Consider the following 26,126-nt stretch of genomic DNA (forward strand, 5'->3'; position numbering starts at 1 on the left):
TAGTTGTATACCTAGAATTTGTCATTCTAGGTCACTCGAAAAAAGGCTCCAATTCAATATTGGATCAGATCAGCAGACATTGCGTAGACTCCCGACGTCATCACCCACATCCGACCCGCCGGACCCGCCACACCGCCGTCAAAGATTCACACCCACTTTCGAATATACGTATCTTGCACAAATCTCGTCAAAACAGAGTCTTATGCCGCTTAGGCAATTAAAGCTTAGGCTACCAGAAACACCTTGCCGATGCGTGTGGTTAGTCGTACGTAACCACATCATATTTTTTGTAGGCAGTAGATATTTTTTGGCACTAATTTTCCGCTAATACGATATAGTCGTGGCCCTCTGGTAAAAGAAATTCCAGTCAAAAGTAGTTTTATTTGGACCTTTTGAAATCCCGCTCAAAGTCAAACTGAGCAAAAAATTATAGACGTCCTCTAATATTATTTGGAAGCTGAACATTTTGCATTCAGTAACTCTAGACCGATTACCGATTTCTTCCAATGGATTCTTGGTAATATTTAAATCCTTGAGAGTTGAGACTATCAATTGCTTATTCCTAGATTTATAATATTATGAAAAGCTAAAACAAAACATAATGAGTGGATCACTAGAAATATAAATCAGAAGAAAGATACTGAAAGAAGATAATGAAATACCACGCTGCATAATTCAAAGGTACGAGTATACCTATCCAAATAGAAAGTGAAAAAATAAAAAATTATAGTAAAAAATAAATAAGACTCTGAATGGACTCAAATACTTAATACCGTGAAATAAAATATGAATCATTCAAAAAGTAAATAAATTGAAAGATTAAACCGTAAATTCTATTTCGATGATAAAGAATTATGGAAATACTCTTCAATACAGAAGCCTAACAATCAAAGTCAACATTTCGGGTTTCCAAGCAGATGTAATACGCCAGAAGTTAACCCCAAAGCCAGAAACTCTTATGAATTCTGATTGGATTATTATGAAAAATGTTATTTTTTTACTTCGTCTACCGACACGATCCTGAGGTGGGACTATTAAAGAAAAGAGTTTATAGTGCCTTTAATAGAATCAATATTACTTCCAGAATATTCTTCTTATAGAGTAGGTAGGTAAGTAGATATTTTTTATCGTAATAAATTTTAGCATGTAGAGAAAACCATGTTTCCAAGGATTCACTCATAGGCTTTCGACACCTGCTAAGTGCAATACATACAAGTAAAAAAATCACCACCGACAGTTATCATTTAAAATCAGACAAGTTTCAATGAAATTTAATCGTTTATAAGCTTTTCGAACATTAAAGATTCAGAGACAAAAAGGCGAACAAAATAAAAGATATGCCTAAAGATAATGTAGAAATACAAGAAATAAGTAATAAGCATTGCTCACATTAAAAGATTAAGATGCAAAAAGGGATAGCTACACGATTGAAGGTAAAGTAAAGATAAGGCAGAAGTACAAAAATAGTTTTTTCTTTTTTATACAGTTATAAGAACGAAGCATGTCTTATCTCTGGCAAAGGTACATCTCGACATAAGAACGTTGATTACACATCCTGCGTTTAGTGTACTACGACCAAAGTACCGGTTACACGGCATGAAGAAAATTATATTTAGATGAAAAAAAGAGAGCTGAGAAACTAAATCAGTGTGGAGATCAGCTTGTGGAAAAAAGTTTTAGGTGCAAGCCAGATCCGGAAGTTTGTTTACAAGTCCTAATAAATACAATAATATTATAATACTGACAGAATCAATATGAACGGAAAATCGACTGAAAAATTGACGATTTTTATAAATGATATATTTTGAATTTGAGTTTGAAGTCAACAATCATCAATTCAGTAGTTATTTAGCAATAGTTTTAACATAATTTGTGCTAATAGACCTTAAAATAGCGAACCATGAAAAACAAAGATCAAAACTTTTTGGACAAGCATTTGAATACCGATAACATCACGCTGTAATGAGAGAATTTCCAAAAAAAGTCTTCTCATTTCTCACGCTCGGTGCCAAGTCATCTTAAAACGAATTTGAGGAAGTGAAGCCTATTATCTTTTTGAAACCAAGTCAAACAAACCAAGAAAAGATAGATTCGGAGATCCGCTAGTCTGGACAAGATCAACAGAAACTAACGAATTCCATTTAACAAAATTAAGAAAAGTCTTAGATGGATAAAAAAATGAGACCTAGATAGGTACAGCAATACAGATTTTTTTATCAGTAAATTCTACAATAAAATGAAGAAATCAGATCAATGTTTAGATTTTAGTTCTCCCAATTAATTTCGCTTACGTGTAATTGACAAAATTTATAAGAAGTTAAGTTTCTAAGCTTAAAATTTAAACTTCTGTTCGACGGAATACTCGCATAGGTCCAAGTCACGCTTGACTGGTTTATTTTTTCTATAAATCCGTTTGCTGGCGGCGTAACAAGGCAGCACGACGGCGATATTAAAGTAATGCATTCCTTCTCCTATATTATAAACGCATTTGCTTCTAATGGATTGCCTAACATAATGTTACAGAGTCAATGTCAACTTTTTTTTCTCCTGTACTTGTTCTTAGGGTCTATGATCAATCTCCTACTTAAAAATCGGTCGTAAAAGGGATCATTAGCAATATGTATAACGTTAATCCCCAGAAGGAATAGGTTTTTTGAATATACTCTCACTTGCCCATTTGACTGCATTCCAATTTTTAATTGTTCTTACTGTAAACAGACTGTTACTGTGTAGCTAAACACATTTTTTGAAAATGCTTTTACTAGCCGATTTTCTAGCCTAGAGATTCTTCTCTCTGGTTATTACTGTCTGAATTTATGGTCTAAGTATTTCCAAATTCGTTGAATTTTAGTCATTTGAAAAAAATAGCAACTATTGGTGGCATCCAAAATTGGTATTAGGGGGCTAGTTTCACTTTTCAGCTTTTATTTCGGTATTAATCTATGAATTAAGCCAACAGATATCTTTATTTATAATAGAGATTCAATATATTTATATTTCCTAACAGATTCATATCGTCTACATTTGAAAAAGAACAATACCAAGAACCTTCAAACAAATTATGCTAAGAAGGGATTAGAAATTCAACTGAGCTCCTTAATAAGAACATTTGGTGAATAAGTACAGTCACTGAGCTTTATGTAGTTACGAAATATTATAATAGACTGCGACTCTACAGCCCGCTCTTCACGCTGCGACAAATTTTAATAGACCCGCTTTTTTCTCATCCTGATCTTTGGTGCTGACCTACCGTACGTTTGTAATATTATGAGACCTTCTTGAATGGTGAAACGGTAACAGGTAAGCCTTCAGCACTGACGAGTGACAGCGCTGAGCCGTGCGCCCCGTATGTGCTTTATGCATTACAGCAAATTATTCCTGAATAAAGCTGACAGATCGGCAGCATCGCTGACCAGCACATAACTGGTCAGCGATGCTGATGATCAGCTGATTCTAAAAACTAGTCTTATATTGTGTTTGTTTAGCGCTCGCTCTTTGGCGCGTCCCTGTTTGTTATAGGTTTTATTGATAAAGGGTTTTATTTATTATCTCTACAGAATAGGAACTGCGAAAAGATGCAAGTGTAGAAGAGCATACATAATATTTGTCACGCAGAGCTTAACACAAGCAAAATCATAGCAGTGAGTGAAGAGCGGGCTTACGAGGTTAGTAAACAAATCGGAGCTAATAAAACTAATGCTGAAGGAAAAGGCGCGGACGCTTCACACGACGCTTGCGCAAGGAGATTAATGGATGCCTACTGTAACTGTAGCAAGGACAGTTAGGTAATTCTTGTCACCAGATCACCTTCAAAATTTGTTTGCTTAATGGATATTCTTTTTGATGCATTTTCTAGCTACAAGAACTGCTTACTTAGCTCTCATTGTATGACGCAGCTATATTGGCTATACTGTCATAATTATTATCAGTTTTTATTATAGAACCAGTGACATTTGACCTCTTCAATCTATCAAAGATCTGCAGCAGCAGTTCTGACTAATTTTCTAACATTAAAATATTTTTATCCATCATTGTTATAACTCTGTTGTCTTATTAATTAGAATTAAGCACCTTTACCTAGATGCTATGAGCTTTCTACACTACTTCGAATCTACGCAAAGGAATATCTCGAACTGAAGATTGAGTTAGGATTTATAAAAACACAATTGGGAGGGGTTGATGATGGATATGAAAAGTGGACACTGGAACTTCCTAATTGCATATGACGTGATAGTCGTGTTTGAATATTTTGTTTCCAAGAGTAAGTTTCAATCCTTTTTAATACATTAAAAACTTTGGCTTCGAAAACGTTTCGGACATTTAACTTATTTTACGTTTATGGTCAAAATATTTAATGAATCACGTATTTCATAATTTGATAGGCACCATCATACCGTACGAGACGGGTCGTCGGTTTAAACTTTTGTTCTCGGAAAAGCCAACATTTTGGAACTTGCTCCACGGGTCTCGGTTATTGTGTGAAATTGCCGACTCTTTCCCATTTTATCCTCGGCGAGGCGAGTAAATGAACATTGTTATCACATCATCGCCGTGTAATGCCATATCATACCTATTATACAACGTGTAGTAAGAGCTTTGCGCAATCCATTGTCTAACATCTTAAAAAACAATTTTTTTTAGCTGCTGAGTAATTTACGAATGTCAATACACTCGTGCCTGTCTCGTAGTCTTGGATCTTATCTTAAATAATACCAAATATATATGAAGATGTGGTTAATGGTTAGGTATCTGAAAAGATTGATTTCAAGTGAGACTACCATTGTACACATTCAGACTTTCTAATTTATAATTTTCGTTAATGATAAGTATTCTTTTCTCTCAAAATATCTTTTCATTTAACGACTAGTACCTCAACACCTCGCTTAAATTTTCTAATGAAAGTCTACTTAATGACAAAACACGTAAAATTTTGAATTTCTAGACTTGTTATATTATGTCAGTCATGATCTTATTATATTTGTAAGGAAGGTAAAAATATTTTTGCTAAAATATTAAGATTATTTTAACTGTAGATTAGAATAATTTGTCTGATGTATTTTAGAAGACGCAAAAGTCCGAGCAGTATTTACGTTAAAATACATTATCCGTTCCTAAGCCATCTAAGCACATAAAAGATAGTCTATCCGGAACACAAACAATGGTATCTTCAGACCATAAACTAGGCTTCAGCACAATAGTGGAGGTCTGTATCATAAAGAAAATCAATCGCTGATGAAACTAAATGAGCTCGTGTGGACTATAAACAAGATTAAATTAAAAACTAACATAGTTAACCCTCTTATTAATAAAATTGAAATTCTGCAAGTGAGCTTCTGCAAGTAGAATGTGATTTTATTTGTCTTGATAAAACATTTCATGAGTCAAATCAAGTCAAAGCAAATCCCGAAAAATCGTAGAATTTCCAAGGGATTTTTAAAAAACCTAAAATCACGCGGACGAAATTAGTAGTATCATAATAAACAAATGTACAATAGATTGTGCGTGAGTCGCATTGTAACCCTAGCCAACATTGACTGCATAGTAATAAATGCATAAATGTCCCTAGAGGAGAAAATCGTAAGCCAGCGAAATCTTGTCATCGATAAAAAACAATTGGACCAGCCAACCAAACACATAATAATGGAGGAGCGATCTGAATAGACTCTAAGCAACCATTATAGCGCCTCATAACCATTTAGAGACCACTTACCAATAGAGATTGGTAAAGAAATATGTGATTAAAGCGGTCGTAACCCTATCATAGAAGATTTTGAGATAATAACCCATTATATCGTGGCTTTTTTACCTCCATAAGGGGCCATATCGGTTTCTAATGTTCATAATAAGATAGATACTTAGCCAGATCAAGAATCGTTTATTTCAGATTTATCTTAGTCTATCAACGTTATTGCAGTAATTTCTCTTAGAATGTAAGCTACTTGATACGTGGTTCCTAGTTAGGGATAAGATTTTGAGAGAACCTTAAAAATTGTCTTAAGTAGGTATGTGTAGACAGTAAAAATGCCACTGATGAAGTAGACAGATAATACCACGTTTTAAGGGAATTTAATTGTCTCATACACGTTTGGTTTCGGCTCTAATTTTTTCAAAAATGTACAAATAAGGAAATAGTTTCTCTCTTTCTAAGATCACTGAACGAAAGCAATTGGCATCGTTGCGCGAGCGCATGACATCAGCGATCTAGGACGCCCGCCCACTCCCATTAGCTGGTTCACCGACACTAGACGTATCGCCAGACATCTCGCTGTCATTATCTTCCGATTTCATATCTTTAGACCTATCGCGAGCCTTTTATCTTCTGAATCTTGGTCAGGTAAACCGCGTCCGGGTCATTTCTAAAGTTACCTTTGTAGATATTGTTGGTACCGTGACTATTATTGAATTGTGTGGAGTCCGTTCATAGTTCTGAGTAAGATCTATTCTAAGTTAAAAGTTATAGTATCATTTGTAGGTACATATATGAATCACCATTAGCTTTTTCATCGACGCTAGATTCACCGCCACCCGCCAGACATCTAGGTGTCTTCTGACTTTATATCTTTAGACTTATCTTGAGATCTTTAGAATCTTAGTCAGACGAAACTGAGTCCGAGTCATTCCTAAAGTTTATTCGATAACTATAGTCTTTGTAAGTAAGTGTATACTTTTGGAATTATGCGACAATTCTTTCTTTATAAAGTCATATAGGTATATAGAATTTTTGTAAAGGCAACATATTTTCTTAGTTTTTTTTTTTTAAATTATATAATTAAGCTTTTACATGATCTACGGAATCGGTTTTTCAAAGTATATGGTTCTAAAACGTTGTTATTTGTCCAGTTATCCTTGTTATTTTCATGCCATCAAGAAAAAAAACTGAATCGGCACTCATCTTACACCATGTTCGAACTATCATTTTGTTTATTCATATTCGGATACTTATTCATTTCATAACTAGGCCACATCGTTTTTACGACTTTTTTCAGCATTCACAAATTTTATATCTTATGTCACATCTTTCATCACATTTTTATTTAATTTTTTCATTTTACTGGATGATACTTCGTCCATCTGTAATTCATTTATTTAATTCCTTAGAAACTCTGATCTTCTGAAATAAAAATTAGCTTAAAAGTCCGTTTTCGGGATGCAGGTGATCTCTGTTCAAAATTTCATCAAAATCGGTTAAGCGGATGGGTTATAAGGTAACAGATAGGTACATACATAGTACATGGTATGGATGGTACATAGGTATTTAGGTATAATATTAGTACGGATCATATTAACTTTCATCTTAGACTGCATCGTGATACACTACAAGGTGAAATCATAGTTAAGGCAACCCTACCATACAGTAAAAAAACCGGTCAAGTGCGAGTCGGACTGGCACACGAAGGGTTCCGTACCGTATATGGCGGCCATTTTGCAATTTTTACTATACCGGCAATAAAAATAAACATTCTGTGAAAGTTTCAACTCTCCATCTATTATGGTTCACGAGATACAGCCCACTGACAGACAAACTGATGGATGGTCAGATGGACGAATAGATGGATGGACGAACGGATGGACGGACAGCGGAGGTTTAGTAATAGGGTCCCGTTGGCACCCTTTCGGGTACGGAACCTTGAATATATAAAAAAACGATATGCAATTGGCAGTGGTGAGTGGTGACGCAAGCTTTGCAGGGCGGAGGGCATAACAAGCATCTCACCTCGTTATCAGATGATAGCGCCGCGCCGCAAAGGGCGCGCGATTTTAATGAGCCGCAATGATGGAAACAAAGCCGCGACCATATATGACCACGGGCACTACTAGTGGTTCTCACTAAGCTTACGATTAAACAACTTGAAAAATCACAAAATACTTAGAGACCTTCAATCGTTCGGTCAAAAGAAATCTATTCGTAGTAAGTATGGTACAACATTGATTGAAATGGTTTGATGTTATTGCTATAATTTTCCGTAACGCAGCTTTTATTTATGAGTATAAGGCGATAAAATGACTGACTAAAATAATATTATATCATTGTACAATAGCTGCTGGGTCAAGCAGTTTGAAAATTTTGTATGCATTGCCACAAAAAAACAATATATATATACGAACGATGACGTTGTAACTAAAACGAGACAACGTTATATCACTGGCATAAATCTGTCTCGTTTTAAATGACACTGAAGTCTGAGCAAAGTAAAATGTACGCTCTATACATCTCAGCCCTTATATTAAAGAAATAAAGCATCTCAGCCTAATTTTTAGCATCCATAGCATCTAAAAAAAAAATCTCAAGCACTCTATAGCAGCTAAATACTCAAATCTGTCCAGATGCCTGAGCATCCTCCGACAGTCTCAATAGAAGCTGAAGCTGCTAAAAACATTGCTAAAGAACGATCACTAAGAATTAGATGATAGCCATGCCAAGCTAACCATTGAATGCGTTTTAGTTTTTTTCGTATTTTTTATTTTACCGCCAAATGCTAGATCGAGAACATTGTTTCTCGATCTAACATTTATTGGTAAAATGCGCATGCACATTTCACAAGTAGTAGGGGTTAGGCTACGTTTGGGCGGTAATGGGCGACGTATATGGCGATTCGAAGCACAGGGGAGTGTGAACTAGTAACCACATTAACTCTAACCTTATATGTAAAGCTTATGAAGGCAATTCAAATGATTCAAAGGTTCTTACAAAACGAAAAGTATTCTTATACAAAAATTTTTTTTGAGTTTTAAATACATACCTTCTGTAAAATCGAATTTTATATTAATATTTATTTGTACCAAAAAGTTTTAAGAAGAAAGAGAAAAAGATAGAGAAACAGGACAGGGAAGCACTTATTTATCTCTATAAGAGACCTCTTACCCTTGCCATTTTTTGGACTAATCATGTCTATGCCAGACACCCATACACCACAGAATTAGATAAGTTAGTAATATTAAAAAGGTCCTATTGCTGAAATCTAAGCCCGCAATACTAATAAATAATAGTACAAATAACTGTAGAACTAGGTACATAGTACATATACACTGTTCATTTATTTGTGTGAATTATTGTGGAACCACAAGTGAACCGCATTAACGACAATGCACCAAAATGTTCGTTTTTTAAGCAATTAAGGCCCTCAAACGAGGGTTCGAAGTTTGTACATCTGTCGAGACGCAAAAGGGCACGCTGTTTTGTTTGAATACATTTTTTGATATTATTATTTTTTATTAATAACTCAAGCATCATGTGTTTACTGCTTTTATATTAAGATTTACTTATTGCAAAAAATGCATTGGTTTCCAAACAAACACAATATGTTTTGTCTCAATATTCAATACAATAGTGGCCTAACCAGAAAAATACTTTATAGTAATTTACTAAATAATACTCTTTTGGTGGTTAATTGGTTAAGTCATTTATACATCGATAATTTAAAAAATAAAAATTCGCTGTTGCAAAAAAAAATCAACTTTCTGTAAACCTTCTTCAAATCGAAAAGAATAACCAGTACATGTAAATTATTATCTAAATCATAACAAAAAAGGTGTATTCTAAAGTTTTTGAGCATTAAAAATCGGTGAAGTGTGAGTCGGACTCGCCCTCGAAGGGTTCCGTACCCTTCAATCAAAAATTACTCTTTTGAAACAAACACAAATAAAAAAAATGAACCTTTTAAGTCAGCTAAGGGAAAATAGAGCAGGTTAACAGAATTTATTAGGGTTCCGTACCTCAAAAAGAAAAACGGAACCCTTATAGGATCACTTCGTTGTCTGTCTGTCTGTCTGTGTGTCTGTCCGTCCGTCCGTCCGTCCGTCGTGTCTGTGAAGAAGTCTTATAGCACAAGTAAAGGAATAAATCTGAAAACCGTGAATTTATGGTTATATCATTGAAAAAAAATTAAAATGTGTTTAAATTTTCAAAATAAGATAACTATACCAAGTGGGGTATCATATAAAAGGGCTTTACCTGTACAATATAAAACAGATTTTTATTTATTTTTATGCATAACTAGTTGATACCCGCGACTTCGTTCGCGTGGATGTAGGTTTTTAAAATTGCCGTGGGAACTCTTTGATTTTCCGGGATAAAAGCCTATGTGCTAATCCAGGGTATAATCTATCTCCATTCTTTTCAGCCCAATCCGTCCAGTAGTTTTTGCGTGAAGGAGTAACAAACATACACACACACACACACACACACACATACAAACTTTCTCCTTTATAATATTAGTGTGATAGTTTTTGATTAATTGTCCGAAATGTCAAAAAAAATGCCCGAGTACGGAACCCTCAGTACGCGAGTCAGACTCGCACTTGGCCGGTTTTTTTATAAAATAAGACGTATTATGCGACTTACTTGCAAGAGTACTCCCCCCGCGTGCTGGAAAGGCACGTTCCGCTATTTTTGCACGGTGATGGCGAGCAAGACACGAAACCTGAAATTAATGGAAAGTTATTAACATTCATCTTAACGGCACCAAAAAACACTCACTTAAACGTGTTGGGAGCTATAACGTATATTTTTTTAAACCTGGAATATCAGGTTTGGATGAAATCCGTTGAGATTTTGAATTATTTCGTAAAATTTTACAACCGTTACAATTACCAACTCATAATGAATCGCAAGTACGTAACATGGCCATTGGCCATATTCGATCAGTCAGTCTCGGCCAGATTATTTTAGTCTAACTATTTCCTAAAGCCTCTACTAGGCATCACGCTTAGTATCCTCATCTATTTATTGGTGGCTAAGCTAGAAGTGAAGTGGCATTTATGGTTAAGTTAAAAGTACTTTGACGATAGAAGACGTAGTAACTTATCTAAATCGTGCCATACAACGATCACGGAAAACAACCGATGACTTAGGATCATCCATCTCAGCAATGGAAACCAGTCGCAAAGCTGGTCTATGTTGGCAAACTGTTCAGATCCAGTAGGCACCTGCCTAATACCTACGTGCTACCTAATACCTAAGTGTGCTAAAAGTTTACGCTAAGAATCACGCTAGATATACCCCACAATTATTTAAGTATTATTAGGAATAGTTTTACCATAAAACTATATTTATTAAGTCCCGCTTTACTTGAACATTACATACTTTACACACGAAGGAAAATAACAATATTCAACAATAGAACAGAAACATAGATAGAATTAGCGATAATTAGCAGGCATAGGAAAATAATGTGAACTTTATGTTAGTGCCAAAGTAAAGTTGAATCGATTCATTCCCTTTCTGATGTGTCAAGTCGCCCTAACCATTCCAAAAGATCGTTAAGATTACAAAATATAATATTATCGATACAAAAATTCGTGAAAGTCAATAAACTTGTTATGTTTACATTTGTCCGAAAACTACGTTCCCACGCACGTGCGTCCGTCCGTCCGTCCCGATCTGACAAGTTTGTTTACGAAATGATAAGATTCGGTGTAGGTATTCCGTAACGGTATTAATTTGTTGCGGTGTCGTTGTCGAAAAGGTGTCCGTTGCCTTTTTAACTATTCAAATTTTATACCTCTTATACTTTTTTTTTCATATATAAAATATGGTTGTTGAGAAACTTTTGTACTTCGATATTCGAGATTATTTTTGACTAGCTGATGCCCGCGACTTCGTTCGCGTGCATGTAGATTTTTTGAAATCCTGTGGGAACTCTTTAATTTTCCGGAATAAAAAGTAGCCTATGTTCTAATCCAGGGTATAATCTATCTCCATTCTTAATTTCAGCCCAATCCGTCCAGTAATTTTTGCGTGAAGGAGTAACAAACATACACACACATACACACAAACTTTCGCCTTTATAATATTATATAAAGTGTGATTTTAGGGTTCCACACCCAACGGGGCAGCCGTAGCAACCTATCTGTCAGCGGGCTGTATCTCATGAACTGTAATAGCTAGAACCGAAATTATCACAAACTGTATAACAACAATTAAAATATTTTTTTTATAGGCCGCCAGGCAAATAAAAAAAGTGCATAGTGTTATATCTTGTATGTAAATGCGATGGCACAGAACCCTTCCTGAGCAAGTCTGACTCGCACTTGACTGCTTTTTTGTTACTTCTGATACGAGCGCAGAGTCAGTTTTCAAATAAATATCTGTCATTTTGTTAGGATTTTGTAAAAACATGCAGCCTGTCAAATCGGTTTAGAATTATAATAAGCAGATCCAAGGCAACATGCCGAGAACATGTGTCATTTTGTCAGGATGGCCAAACGTGGTGATTTGACAACTCCATATATAGGTAGTGAGTAGAATTTTATGCAACTCCTCCTGCAATGACACGTTAGGTAACTTAAAAACTTCCACTAACGGCCCAGATAAGTTTCGATCTCGGACCTTTAAAATTCAAGATGCATCGGCATAAAAAGTTTCATTCAGTGTAGGTACTGTCAAAGAGTCACCGCCAAGTTGCTTTCGTTGGACTAACTTTGGACCCGAGACCCGATGATTCGCAAAATGTTATACTTTAAACGAAGAAAAGTCGAGTTCAGTATGCACCTAAAGTTAGCTAAACGGTTAAATAATACATAAGCTATTTTTTAAGCCCACATAATATTTGAAGCATTTATTTACATGCTCATAGTGTAGTAATTCTTCAAAATTATCGTTATCTAACTTTAAGTTACTTATCTTCAATCTGCTGAAATTTTTACACGACCGCGACATTATCAAAACAGAATGAGCTGATCAAATATTTGGAAGCTTTTAAAATTTATTTCATGCAAACTTGTAGCAAAATGTAAAACTTTATTAGACTTTCACATGAATGTTTAGTTAGTAAGTGATATAGTTTCTTTACAAGTAACATTTTTTTAGATAGATAGATAGAACAGTTTATTTCACACAAAAACACATGTAAAGGATCACAACACAGAAAGAAGAAAACAGAAAAAACAATTGAGTGCAAAGGCGGCCTTATTGCTTGGAGCAATCTCTACACCAGGCAACCTTTTAATTCCGTGCGAATAATAAAATTTGCAAATAACATTTAAGATATTTCCTTTAATATAGGTGCGAGTAGAGTAAAGTTTTAGCTCGATCGTACGTAGGTATAATAAGTGAAAACTTTATATTCTGTAAGATATGTTTAAACTTGAATATTGTACCTAAAAAGATAGAATTCTTTGTTCTAAATCTTCGCAAACTTGATTTGGTTTGTTTAAACTTGCAGTAAGTATAATTAGCCTGCTTTGTTTAACTTAATACATATTATGTGCTATTCATCAGAATTCTACGTAGGTACGATGCAAAAAAAACGGGACGAAATTTTTAAATAAAGCTTCAAGCAAATTATGCACTTTAAGCAAATTTAATTGACGCCAAAGAATTTACGAGATCCCAATCAGACGCTCATTAGACCGATTGCACGAACGAATAAAATCTAAATTGTATATTAAACATCAAAAAGTTTCAATTACGCCCCGCCGTATCGATTTACAAGTGGCAAAAAAATCGACAATATCGATTTAAGTGCGCGTTCCTAAACGAAAGCAAATGACTTTCGCGAGGCGGTTTTTTCGCAACTATCCAACGTCGCAACGCCATACGAAGTGCTAAGCAAAAACCGGGCCGAGCTGCTTTTCCATATACAGCCAGCTATTGTTTTTGTTGCAAGCTGTCACCGACCTTAAGGAAAAGGCACTGATGAATGTATGCCGGTTTTCGTTAAATTGACATGAAATTAATGTTTGGACCGCTTTCTTTTAATTTGACGATTGCTAATAGAGATAATATGAATTGGTGAACATTTTTTTACGCTATCAGTGCCGGCAGATGGAGTCACTTGTGCAATTCAATAAATCATCGATTTATTAATTTTTAATAATGATATCGACTGCATTGTTTTTTCGCAACGAGTCCATTCGCCGCGTTGCGTCGTCGGTTTCTTAACATGAAATTATCACGGGAAATTACCGACTTATCACTGTGATCTTTAACCAATAAATAATAAAATTAAGTTTTTGTTTTGAAGTTAACAATTACTACACATTAATATTACGAGACTAAAATAATTGCAAGCGTATGTACCTATTAAAGTTTTATGTTACTCGGTGTCCGATAGAACACCTCATACTCGTCATATCATATTTCTTTCTTTTGTACACTTCGTTTATATATTTGAGATATTACATTAAGTATTAGATGATACCCGTGACTATGTCCGTGTGTATTTCGGTTTTTAAAAATCTCGTGGAAACTTTTCGATTTTCCAAATTCTGTACCTACCAAAAACGGATGGGATTTAAAATATCCCGTGGAAACTCTTAGATTTTCCAGAATAAAAAGTAGCCTTTGTCCGTCCCCGCAACTCTATGTTATCTCTGTACCAAGTTTCATCAAAATCGCTAAAATGGATGAGCCGTGAAAAGCTAGCAAAGCTCAAACAGACAATCAGGCACACTTTCCCATTTAAGTATAATATTAGTATCAGGATTAGAGAAAAATACTAACATATTAAAACGTAGCATTTATTTCTGCTATTGAATACTCTACAATCATTAAACATGAAACCAAGATGATCAAATTATGATGAATCAAACGTAACAATATTTTTTTCATTTATTGCATGACTGCTGAATATGAGATGTATAAACGCCACGAGTTTTGTCAATGTTGCTGACCCATAAAACCCTCATTACGGCACAGATAACAGCAAACAAGCCGTGGGAACGAACAGTGATAAGAGCAAAATAAAAAAAATCGTCCACAAACCACGCTTCCGCGAAATGGCCCGTGAGAAGTCAATACGATCGCATCCGTCCGATTAGCATACTGATAACTTGTTCAAATCTACACTGACGGAGTAGGCTTGCCACACTGGGCGTCCGATTATGTAATGTACTATTACAAGGTTATTAGATAGGCAATCTTGAGTTCAGAGTGAGTGTCTTGTGCTCTGCGGGTGTCTGTATGCTGTATTAGGGACATCGGACACGACGACTTTTTGTAGCGGTACTACCGCGCGTATCTTGAACGCGATTCTGAACCGCGACAGTAGTCATATACCTAAAATCGTGAGCAAGAGTCGGTCAGCGACGATTTGTCGTAGTGGGCTACCTCCCTTAATCTATAATAATACTGGCTAAAGCCTAAGATTTCATCTGCATTGATTTGTTTTAAAAATCTCGTACGAACTCTTTGGCATAAAAAAAGCATGTCGTTCTCGTAGTAAGTACGTCCGTCTCAAGGATGCAAGTAATGCCTTTGGCATGTATTTTACGGCTCAATTGCTCCGAAATCATGAAATTCAACATCATAACCTGCATCCTGGAGACAAGGGATACTCTTTAATTCCGTAAAAGAAACCTCAAAAGCTGCGTTCGCGCATGAAAATATCAGTTCCTAACTCAGAAATTATGAATTGCTCGATGAAAAAGACAAGAGCAAAATATCTTCAGGAATTAAATAAATTATTATACACAAAATTGGAAACCTAAATCTTGCTTTCCCTCTCGCTTTGAAATTCGTGCTTATTCAAAATATTTAAATTTTGAAAACCGCTTTGTATGATCTGGATCTAAGATAACATTTTGGTGTAAGCGGCCTATTGCGCACAATAATCTGAGAGTCAAGCATTATTATTTTAATAAGTAAGTATAGCTATTCTAAATACCAGTTTTACCAATTTTATATCCGCATCCAGATTCTTTAGGAACAAGAAAGAAAGGATGTTTTAATGACTAAGATGTTTTAATGTTCTTAAATGCCTACTTTACTTGATGATTTTGGAAATTACCCAAGTTTTTCTTGAAAATCACTAGAATTTGTTAAAAAAAACTCTAATTTTCGTAAAGCGCTTCCTTAACCTTTGGAGTAGTAGATCGACAAACAATTATTGTTTTCATCGTCAAAATCCTACAAATAAATGCGAGTTTTTAAAAGATTTTAGCCTGAAATGGATTGGTATCTTTACTTCTAGGGCTCTAGTAACATCTAAAGGCTTCACTTTTTCATTTGTTGATCAAACACTATCTTGGCCGACTCTCCAAAGTAAAACTTATCACAAAAACCTACTTTTTCTTGGCATATTATTTACAGAATAGAACAGCCACTGTGCCTGTAAACATGTAATCGCGTGATCATCATCGGAGAAGCGGCAAAAAATACAAATCAATTAAAGCAAATTGACTTGGCCAACTATTAGCGATTTTACGCTAACACACCATAATATTTGACAGTAGGTACGATGGGTATCAATTCAAGGAATTTTAATTGCATATCGATGCCTTGAGTCCAAAATGCCTGTCGTTCTCATTTTTTTTGGGTTGATCTCCGTGCAATGTAAGAGCCATACCTCAGTTTCTATTAAAATTTATTAAAGGTTATTTTCCTACACAACAGCTAACTTGGAAGGGCAGTTTCATTAAATCCATAGATACACCAGATCGGTTCCTACGCGGCATCGTGCCGGAAGCTAAATCGCTTAGCGGCACGTCTTTGCCAATAGGATGGTAACCAGCCACGCCCGAAGCCTCCCACCAGACCAGGCCAGAGACAACTTCGAAATTCCCGGGGGAACTCTCACATACAGGACCACAGCGCTCACTACTGAGCCAGGGAATTCGTTAACCAAAATCATCGGCCGATTTTCTATATTTTATATTAATTCGTAGTAGCTAGGTACATTAATGTATTTAATTTTAACGTTAGGTCATAATTGTAATTTGTAACGCATTATAATTGAATCGTTGTTATCATTGTGTAGTTAATAGTTATACCTACTGTTTATCAAGTTCGTAGTAATGCGTAATTTGTAAGGGTTAATATTTGTTTTGTTTGATTCATCCAGAATAAATAGTAAAGTAGGCAGCTTATTTTATTCGATAGTTTTATTTTTCCAATTCACGAGTAGGTTAGTCTTATGGTAAAGTAGCGTACACGAGATACATTAAAAAAAATTTAAACCATTTATAATTTAATTTTTATTTTATTTTAAAAGACTTTTTTCTACTTCTTTCGTTGGTTTGTCCTTCAATCACACTGCAGCAGAGTAAATGATTAACCTGATTTTCTTAAAGAACCTAGAGAGTGACAAGGTTACTTTTTATACCGGAAAATCAAATGAGTTCCTACGGGATTTTCAAAAAACCTAAATTCACGCGGACGAAGTCGCAGCCATCATCTAGTATCCATATAATCTGTAAACTACGAGTAAAATAGGACGGCGCAGTTAGTCTCGTCGTCGTAGGTCGCATTTCCGGTTGAGTGGAGTCCGAAAAACGGTCCGATCTGAGATAATACAGCCATCATCGGCGGTGTACCGTTCGTTTTAATTTATGCTAATTTACTGCTTGAGCCGTCAGACGACACCGGCGAGTGGGCGGGTGGCAATAGATTATACTTGGCTACGAATCTACCTGTTACTAGAATATACTGCAAGTAAGCGGTGATATTTTGGTTCCTTTCTGGATCTCCTCCTTTTGATTTGATCTCGTAAAGAAACTAGCACATACCTATATTAAATCTTTTCATTGCTTTTATTCTTCTGCGCAAAAGCAAGCATTTATTATGTGGAAGAGCTAAGGATCCTGGCAAGTATTTTTATATTATAAGAAGTAAATAGATTTTTACGTTGTAACTGAAAGAATTAATTTATTAAATACTTTTTTTGAAATTATTTTTGACTCTGGAGCTTTGTTACGGTGTCCAAATAAGCCCGACAGGTTGCGAAATGGCAATGGGTGAGGCTCATTAATTTGAAGGACGAAATCTGATGAACTGTATGATATCGAATGAAGACGCGTGACTAAAGAAAGTATGCTTAGATACTAACGACCATGAATCATGATGCAAAGATATGGAATGGAAAAGAAGATTACAAATAGAGAGTCAGTAGATACGTAAGTACTTAGTAGGTAAATGATTCCATGCAGCCTAGAAGACACCGGGATGTACAATGTATCGCAATAATAGGTATAATGAAAATATTACAATTTACTTAAAGCTAGCCTTATCTTATTATTTATATACATCATGCCCGCGTGGAATGGTGCCAAGAATACTGACTGCAGTTCCGCGCTGGACAGCCAGGCTGATCTGTTGCGCAAAAAGTGAGCCAGCCCTTCTGTCACCGGATGCGGCTGTTTCGCGGTGAAATTTTTTCAGCACTAAGACTCCATGGCCCCAGGAATACATAGGTATAATAGAAATTATATAGTAAGTATCTTCTAATAGATCGTCATTGTTATTGTTAGCACTGTGAGTTTAATATTCCGTGAAGTGAGGGTGCGTACCCTCTGTACTGAATTCATACGCGTGACCGTCGAATTTTCAATACATTTTTGGCATGTTCCAGAATTTAAGTTACATATTATTCGAAAAAATATTGTGTAGCTCTGTTGTTTTAAAATAAAATAATTACATTTTATTTAAAAAGACTATTATGAATATCGAATTAAAAAATACCGAAGTTTTAAAAACGATTTTCGACCAACTTTGAAGTTCACTGAATCACAGTGATAACCAACGTTTTGAACCTGGTCGGTAACTGGATGGGTTACCACCTTTGGGTGCCGAATTTCATCTTTTTGCTTAAAACACACATAGATCTGAAAAGTTAGAGGTGCGTGCCCGGGATCAAACCCCCAACCTCGCGAATAGAAGGCGAACGTTTTAAGTTTTAACCCCTATCACGGCACCCCTAGGCCACTATTTCTGTCTTTCGCTTATTTATATTAGGTATAAGATTCCTCCAACATCAATATTTATAACCACTTCGAATACTAACGTATATTTCATTCAATAGTGAATAGGCTATGGGTTTGGAGTTTGGACCATTGACCCACCTTCACGGGCTGACTCTTTTGTATCAAAACAGGGGCAAGGTGACATTTCGCTCGAGCCCGTATTCAATAATGGGGGCCTCAAATCATAGCGTAATTGCGGATGCCCTCTCTATTGCCGCATCCGTCTGGCACGCCTTTGATCTCGTCCATACATCGATGTATAAACGGAGATAATCATCATGATCAATCCATGCCGGCCCACTACTGAGCACAAGTCTCCTCTCGGGATGTGGCGGGCTTAGTCCGCCACGTTGGCCAAGTGCGTATTAGCAGCAATAAGATAAAGATAATATTAGGGCCTAATCTTACCTGCACCGACCTGTATGTACCGAAATCCTTTCTTTATGCAAGCACTCATAAGTTAAAATCCTACTCGAATAACTTATGTAGTAAGTACCTACGAGTATTTACCTTGTTACGAATCAAATCGTAAAGTAATACTTGTCAACTTCGCATAATCTAACGTAACCATTTCACATTCCGTACCAGGTACAATACAATGAGTTCTGCGCAAAACAGTAACATCGGATCCCGCGCATATGCCTATATTTGTTCGGCGAAGTAACGGTGCCTTGTTATATTATGCGTTATTGCGAGCGCGCATACATCAGCCCAGACTAATGGGGGTCGGGCGGTCCTTTTGTCTACTAAGATAATATATCGTGGTATAAAATACCAGAGCGGTTTATTTGTAGTGCACTTTCAATATACATAATATGGCTCTCATTTGTATAATAATAACTAATCAAACTCAATGTTTTGTAGACAAAAATTGCTCTAGGAATAAATTATTCTGTGGCTTTCCAGATTTCCGTTGAAATATTCAGTTTCAAAGTTACACCAGTCTCAAAAATTTACATGTAACTTAAAAATCTAGTTATTTTAACGGAAATCTGGCTAACCACAATGTTCTCAATCTCGTTCCTAGAACGCTTCCATCTTAGATTGCATCATAACTTATCACCAGGTGTGATTGCAGTCAAGGGCTAACTTGTATCTGAATAAATAAAAAAAGCGAATCTTATACCTGTTTATTTATATATGTACTATATTTTTGTAACAAGTAGCGACATGTTCCCCGAGTGATCGCCAAGAAGCAAACTTATTGAGAAAGTTCAAGAGAAACTTGTGGTAGGCCTTGTAAGCCCTGCTTTCAAGATAAAGATTGTAATGGAGAAAACATGTACGATTAATGAATTAAACGAACATGCGAATGCAATTTTGGTTCGATAACTTTTTTAAACTTTTTATGAATTGCTTGCACTGAAAAGCTTTTAGTGATGAACCAAAAAGATAACGTCCCGAATCCGACTAAGCGTGAAACTTCAAAGGTAGGTATATTCTATACACGGAGAGATGTTTAAGGTCTAGGGGCTCTCTCTAATCCCATACAAATGACAAAGACGCGTTAATCATTTTGAGCGACCAACCGATCACAAACGTCTGTATCCAGGAGTTCTCGGGAGACACCAACGCTTCGCTTTCAGATGCGAGTTCTCTGGTCTGGTCGGTTTTAAGTGCCTCGTCCATACAAGTTTGGTAAATAAACATTCGCTTCGAATAGATAAACATTTCTGATGAGAATTTCGTAGGTAGGTAGTAATCCAGCTCCTAACAATTCCCATACTTTATACCAACTCGTACCTGTCAGACATAACGCTTTTGTGTCTGTAATGCCATTCTCCCTCAACCACGCTTGTCTGTACGTCCGTCAATCGTTGACAGTGGTAATTAGACTGTAGTAGACCGCAAAGCCTTACCTTATTTCAATCTTTGTTCCCTCGGCAATGGAGAAAAGATAATGGTGGTTGATTCAAACATTAATCATCTTATAACTGTTAGCCTGGGACGCGTCGCCGCTAAGTATCTTTTTCATTCCTTTGAGGCTCTCTTAACTGTTCCTTGGTTGTAAAAGGTAATTTATTGTGGATTTATTATACTTCTCCTTATTAAGTTTTATGTTGTTTTTTTTGAATGCCATTAAGTTTTGTTTGCGAATGCTAATGTTCAATTTTTCTTTCGTTCACTTAGGAGTTGCATGATCGTTAATATCATTTTAGTGTTTAAACTATCCTGAGAGAGACATCTTAACCGCGACGCGCTTGCGAGCTGAGTCCCTATGAAAAAGGACCCCGGATGGGTTTGAAAGTTGAAACTAGTCGGGCTTACATCGACTAAACACGTGAATAAAGCCGGATCCGTTAGTATCATCAGTCATGACAAACTAATATCTTTTGTTTTAAATCGGTGTTTGTATTATCAACATCGTTTAGTTAGTTATTAAGATTATCTAGATATACTTTAGACACTTTCGGGCGAAATCTGAAAGATATTATACTCAATGTGCGTTAAATATCACTTTCAATATCCAAGTAAATATCACTAGCATTATGGGTGAAAAAAAACATCGTGATAACTCGTGGTATTTCAAAACTTTTTAAATGCCAATTATACATATTTATTTTATTTATCATTGCGAAAGAATATAACTTTTTAGGAGGTAAAATGTAGAGAGATAACAGCTTCTTTAAATACCAACTGGCCATTTAAAAAAAAATCTGTATCCAAAACATTTACAATATTATTTTAATTTTTAAAGTAGGTATACTTTTCAGTATTCGGGTTTTATCAAACTCGTCTGTTAAAAGATTCGTTAGAGATTCCTGTTATCTTTTTACACTGTAAACGGCATATTGGGTCAGGTTTGGTAAAAAAACGCAAAGAACTATAGAAATCTAAATGAGGTGACCCACAACAATTTGCACAGCAAAACCCCGAGCGGTTGCCAATCAAAGGCCATAATATTGATGAATAAAAGATATGCACCGTCTATATATAACTGTAGGAATATTAAGCTCCCAAGATTTTGACAACCATTGTATGTGTATTCATCCATCGAGTAACACGTCTAACAGAAGACGCTCGCTTTGTATGCAAAAAGCTAACATATTTTTAAGAAGTGTGTAGAAATGTGAGTTCTTTGTTTTCGGTCAAGTAAATTGTGGATTAACCTAAGCCTGCTTCGCTGAAGACTTCAATACGAAAAATTAAAAATAGCACATAACATTAGAAATATACTTTTGAAAGTGCATAATTACTTCAATAAAAATATTTCAACCTTTTTCATTCTCACAACATAGCCATAGCCGATGTTTGATGGTCTGAATTCGAACTTTATCTTGCCACTTGTTCTTGCAGTTGTATATGACTATAAAAGTAAGGCAATATGTGACAATAAGTGCTCCTGTGTCCACTATAATATTATCTTCTGCATTGGCAGCCATGCCAAGTTTGGTGGGGGGTCCATTATTAAGACAATTTACACTATTATATTTTAGTGGAGACGCTATAAGCACCTAGAGTGCTTATAGCGTCTCCACTTGTGGGAGGTGACAGCTTTTTGGCCTGTATTAATGAATTGTTCGTCGATTCATCACACAACAATGCAGCGAGACGCTTTTGTCACACGCGAACCGCACTGTAATTAAGTTAACAAAGTGCTCGTGTGGAAAGATTGATGGAATGGACCATTTCGTATGGGGTTGATTGAACTGTACCATGGATTGTTTTCTTTACGCTTTAGAGAGTTGTCCTTTTACCCGAGATTTTAAATAGCTTTGTTATTTGTAACTATGTATGTAACTAAGAAAACTAAACTATCTTTTGTAATTGTATTGTACTATATATTTACATCTCGATCACAGAACAGGTTATACCTATTATTTATAGAATAAGTATATTCCTATAATTCTGTGCTCTGATCCCTGGATAATCTCCATATGACTCAATGAAAACTACGAATTCAATTCTAAGTTTAAGAATAATTATTATCACATCTTAGCGATACTAGTGGTGTAACGCGCTAAAGTATAAAAATCATAATATTCGGATCTCCTTAGTCCATCTAGTTTACTCAGCAAAATCGAAATAATATGAGCTATCACAACTTAGTACCTTCCGTAATCCGTACCTACCCGCATTATCTATAGTTATTGCATTTATTATTGCCAATAAAAATCAAATCACCATTCCATAACTTGCTATACCATAAAAGCATTATCTGGATTCAGAAAAGGTAAGTAATAATATTAACCAAAACAATATTCCTATCGATATTATCTGGATCAAAATATTTCAACAAATAAAATTACTCTACGATCCATTTAGGTTTTATTATACAAGGCTTGAATTTATATGAAATCATACAAACAAATGTAATTGAATTGTCCTTATGGTTTTGAAATAACTGCTTTTATTAAGCTCTAATATTGTTATTCATTACTAATTATTTCATTATTTATACGTTAACAAAAGCCAATAATGAGCTATTTAAAATTGTACGTTCGTCTTTCTGGACTTTTTCGAAACTTTACTTTAAATCTTAGGAAACCTGTTTCACACAGACGAAGGTGCGAGCAGAAACTAGTAAATAAATAATCTAAAACTTAGAAAATATACTACTGATTGATAAAAGTGGCAAGTAGTTTAATTCCTTTTATATTAAGAAATCTCTTAAAACCGCTCGCCCGGTAATAAAATCCAATAAAAAGCTACAATAACCAATTGTGCAGAAAGCTACACCCAATATAAATAAGCTTATGGCCCGGTGAAAACGTAAGTCTGGTCTCATATTACAACACCTTAAAAGGATTGTAGATCTATACCCTATACAAAGAAAGTGGATATGGTATGTTATGAAATTATGATTTTTATTAATCTGAAGAAAAACTAAGTGTACATAAGGCTGCTGATAAACGATCAATCTTGCTTTTGCTCAATCCGTCATCTACGATTGATTACTTACGCAGAAAAGCATTAGGTGGCAATAAATTAACATCAGTATTATCCTTGGATTGACAAGAGTGACACTCAAAATTAAAGTAGGTACCTATAGCAGCCATTAGAGAATCAGCCTGGCAGTTGCCATTAGTTGAATCTGTGACGATAAAAACTAGAATTATAGCCAAAAAAGATTATCAATGTAAACTATTTCAACTAAATTTTAGCAAAAAATCAAAGGTATGGCAGCTGTTTTGCGAACACTTTTGCATCAAATAAGTTCGTGACATTGAATTGACGTGAATGAATCTGAAAATAAATGTAGGTATTGGAGACATTTCGAGATAAATTTTGAACCAGTTTTTACTCTTGGATTGATAATGCTGAAAATCATATGTTAGATATTTTCTTTTAAGTCACGCATTACACTATCAATCATCTCACCAAGATCTTAATTTAAACTGACCCCAGATTGACCGTCTAATGGCCCCATAAGTTCTGTGCTGAAGTCTTCCGTATATAGATAGTAGATGGACACAAAAAATTTAATACGTTCCTCTGGTCATCTGATATTGCACGATAGCCTATTTCACAATAAATTGGATTAATGCTTCAATCTATAGCAATGTTGCTTTTTGCTTACTTATGGTAAGGTGTTTTAAGTGTTTCCTGCGTTGAGATTTACTCTTAATACCAAACTAGTTTAAAGGTTTATAAGTGCTAATAAGGAGATAGCTGAAAATGAGCTTTAATGCTTACGCAATGAAATCATGTTTGCTTCTCGTATTCTACCGTAGAAATTATTAACCGGATCTAGGGCTGATAAAATAAACGGTTATATAATTATAGGAAGATGGAAATTATAACTATTATGTTAGGGTAAAGACACATTTCTCTCATTAGAGAATTTAAAAACTCGACGCATCATAGAATCCTTTGCAACCTTGCATAAATTCCCATATAAAAATCAGGAACATCTTTGATGTCGTACTTCACATGCTATCTGAAGTCATCAGCGAACAGCCTAGCACCAAAGTTTGATAGCTGCAATGTGATGATCGCAATCACCTTTGACCAGCTAGTAATCTCGCTATGGGCTAAAATACACAGTTGCAGCAAAAATATATTCTACAATAAATTCTATCCACAACTTCCATGCTAACCTCTAGTTTCGAGTGATGGGGATAGTAAAAATGATGCGCGTACGGCGCGAACTAATGTGCAAACAGCTTTAGTAGCATTCCTTGTTAGAATAGCCAGATAGTAGATAGAAACCTAGGAATAACGAATGAAAATGATACTGCAAGTCGAATCGTACCATAAACTGTCCCTAGCTAACTTCATTACCATATGCAAAACATCTGACTCCAACAGATGAGATATTTGATGCAAATTCGAAATGCAGTACATGTTAAAATCAGATATTTTATGAAATAACGATTGCACACTTGAAATTTTAATATTTTAGTGATATTTTATGTAAAAGCATACTTACTTTAGTATGGCCAGTTCATCCTACAACAAAAATCTAGCATCTTAACACAACATTTACTATGCAACTGCAAACACAACTTTTACGTAATTAATTACAGCTACGAGCTAAAAAATCTTTTGCTATGACACGGTGATAGACTTGTGATTAAGACGACGGCTTCCTGGCCCAAAGTTTAAGTCCCCGGCATGCAGTACGCGCCTCTAACTATTCGGAGTTATGTGTGGTATATCACTTGCTTTAATTGTGAAGGAAAACATCGTAAGAAAACTTGCATGCCTGAGAGTTCTCCATAATTTTCTCGAAGGTGTGTAAAGTCTGCCGGTTGGCACTTGGCGAGAGTGGTAGAATATGACCAAACCCTCCTCATTCTGAGAGGAGGCGCTTGCTTAATAGTAAGCCAGTGATGGGTTAATCGTGATAATGATGTTGCTACTACACTACACATAAGAAATAAAACACCAATAAATAAGTAAATTATGCAGTAACTACGCCAAAATAACATCTAAAATAACGCTAAAATAATATCTCTCGGCTTAAACTTTTTAAATTAAATTCATTATCGGACAGACGCAAAGTTCATGACATGGTATTCTTCCACAATCTTGCAAACGGAACCATGGATAACTCGGAACTGTTGAGCCAAATATCCTTCAAAGTACCCTCCCGTATACCGCGGTATCCTATTCCTCTGTTCACTCACCGAATCAGTAGAACCAATCTAGGTCGTCATTCGTTAATACCAAGGTTTAGTAGTACATATAAGGAATTTTTGGACAAGGACATTACCACGGATCTGTTTTGCGATAACCTGGCTAAATTTAAAGCCAAGTTGTTCAAATCATTCGATTCCTCAATAGGATAACGATAATTAGTGTCAGTCCCTAGCCGTAAGTATATTGTATTTTAGATGATTTAGATAATTTAGCTTAGTTTAACTTAACTTTACTTTAATTTAATTTCCATCTTATTATATTCTTTTAAAATTTATAACTTAGGTATTTTTTCATATTCCTTAGGTTAGCAATTATATTATATTTTATATTTTACTGTACGACTTATGTTTATGTTAATGTAT

General features: G+C 35.4%; 1 protein-coding gene across 4 annotated transcripts in view; it reads right to left on the minus strand.

Moving 5' to 3' along the window:
• The window catches only part of LOC123864416 (neurogenic locus Notch protein), a 184,776-nt gene that overhangs the window by 116,660 nt on the left and 41,990 nt on the right, over nucleotides 1–26,126 (minus strand). For all 4 annotated transcript variants that reach the window (XM_045904814.1, XM_045904815.1, XM_045904813.1 and 1 more), the window contains exon 2: nucleotides 10,343–10,421. In XM_045904814.1, coding sequence (XP_045760770.1) covers nucleotides 10,343–10,421 — 79 coding nt within the window. The remainder of the gene's footprint in view (nucleotides 1–10,342; nucleotides 10,422–26,126) is intronic.

The sequence above is a fragment of the Maniola jurtina genome, chromosome 4 (assembly GCF_905333055.1).
Source record: "Maniola jurtina chromosome 4, ilManJurt1.1, whole genome shotgun sequence".
NCBI lineage: Eukaryota > Metazoa > Arthropoda > Insecta > Lepidoptera > Nymphalidae > Maniola > Maniola jurtina.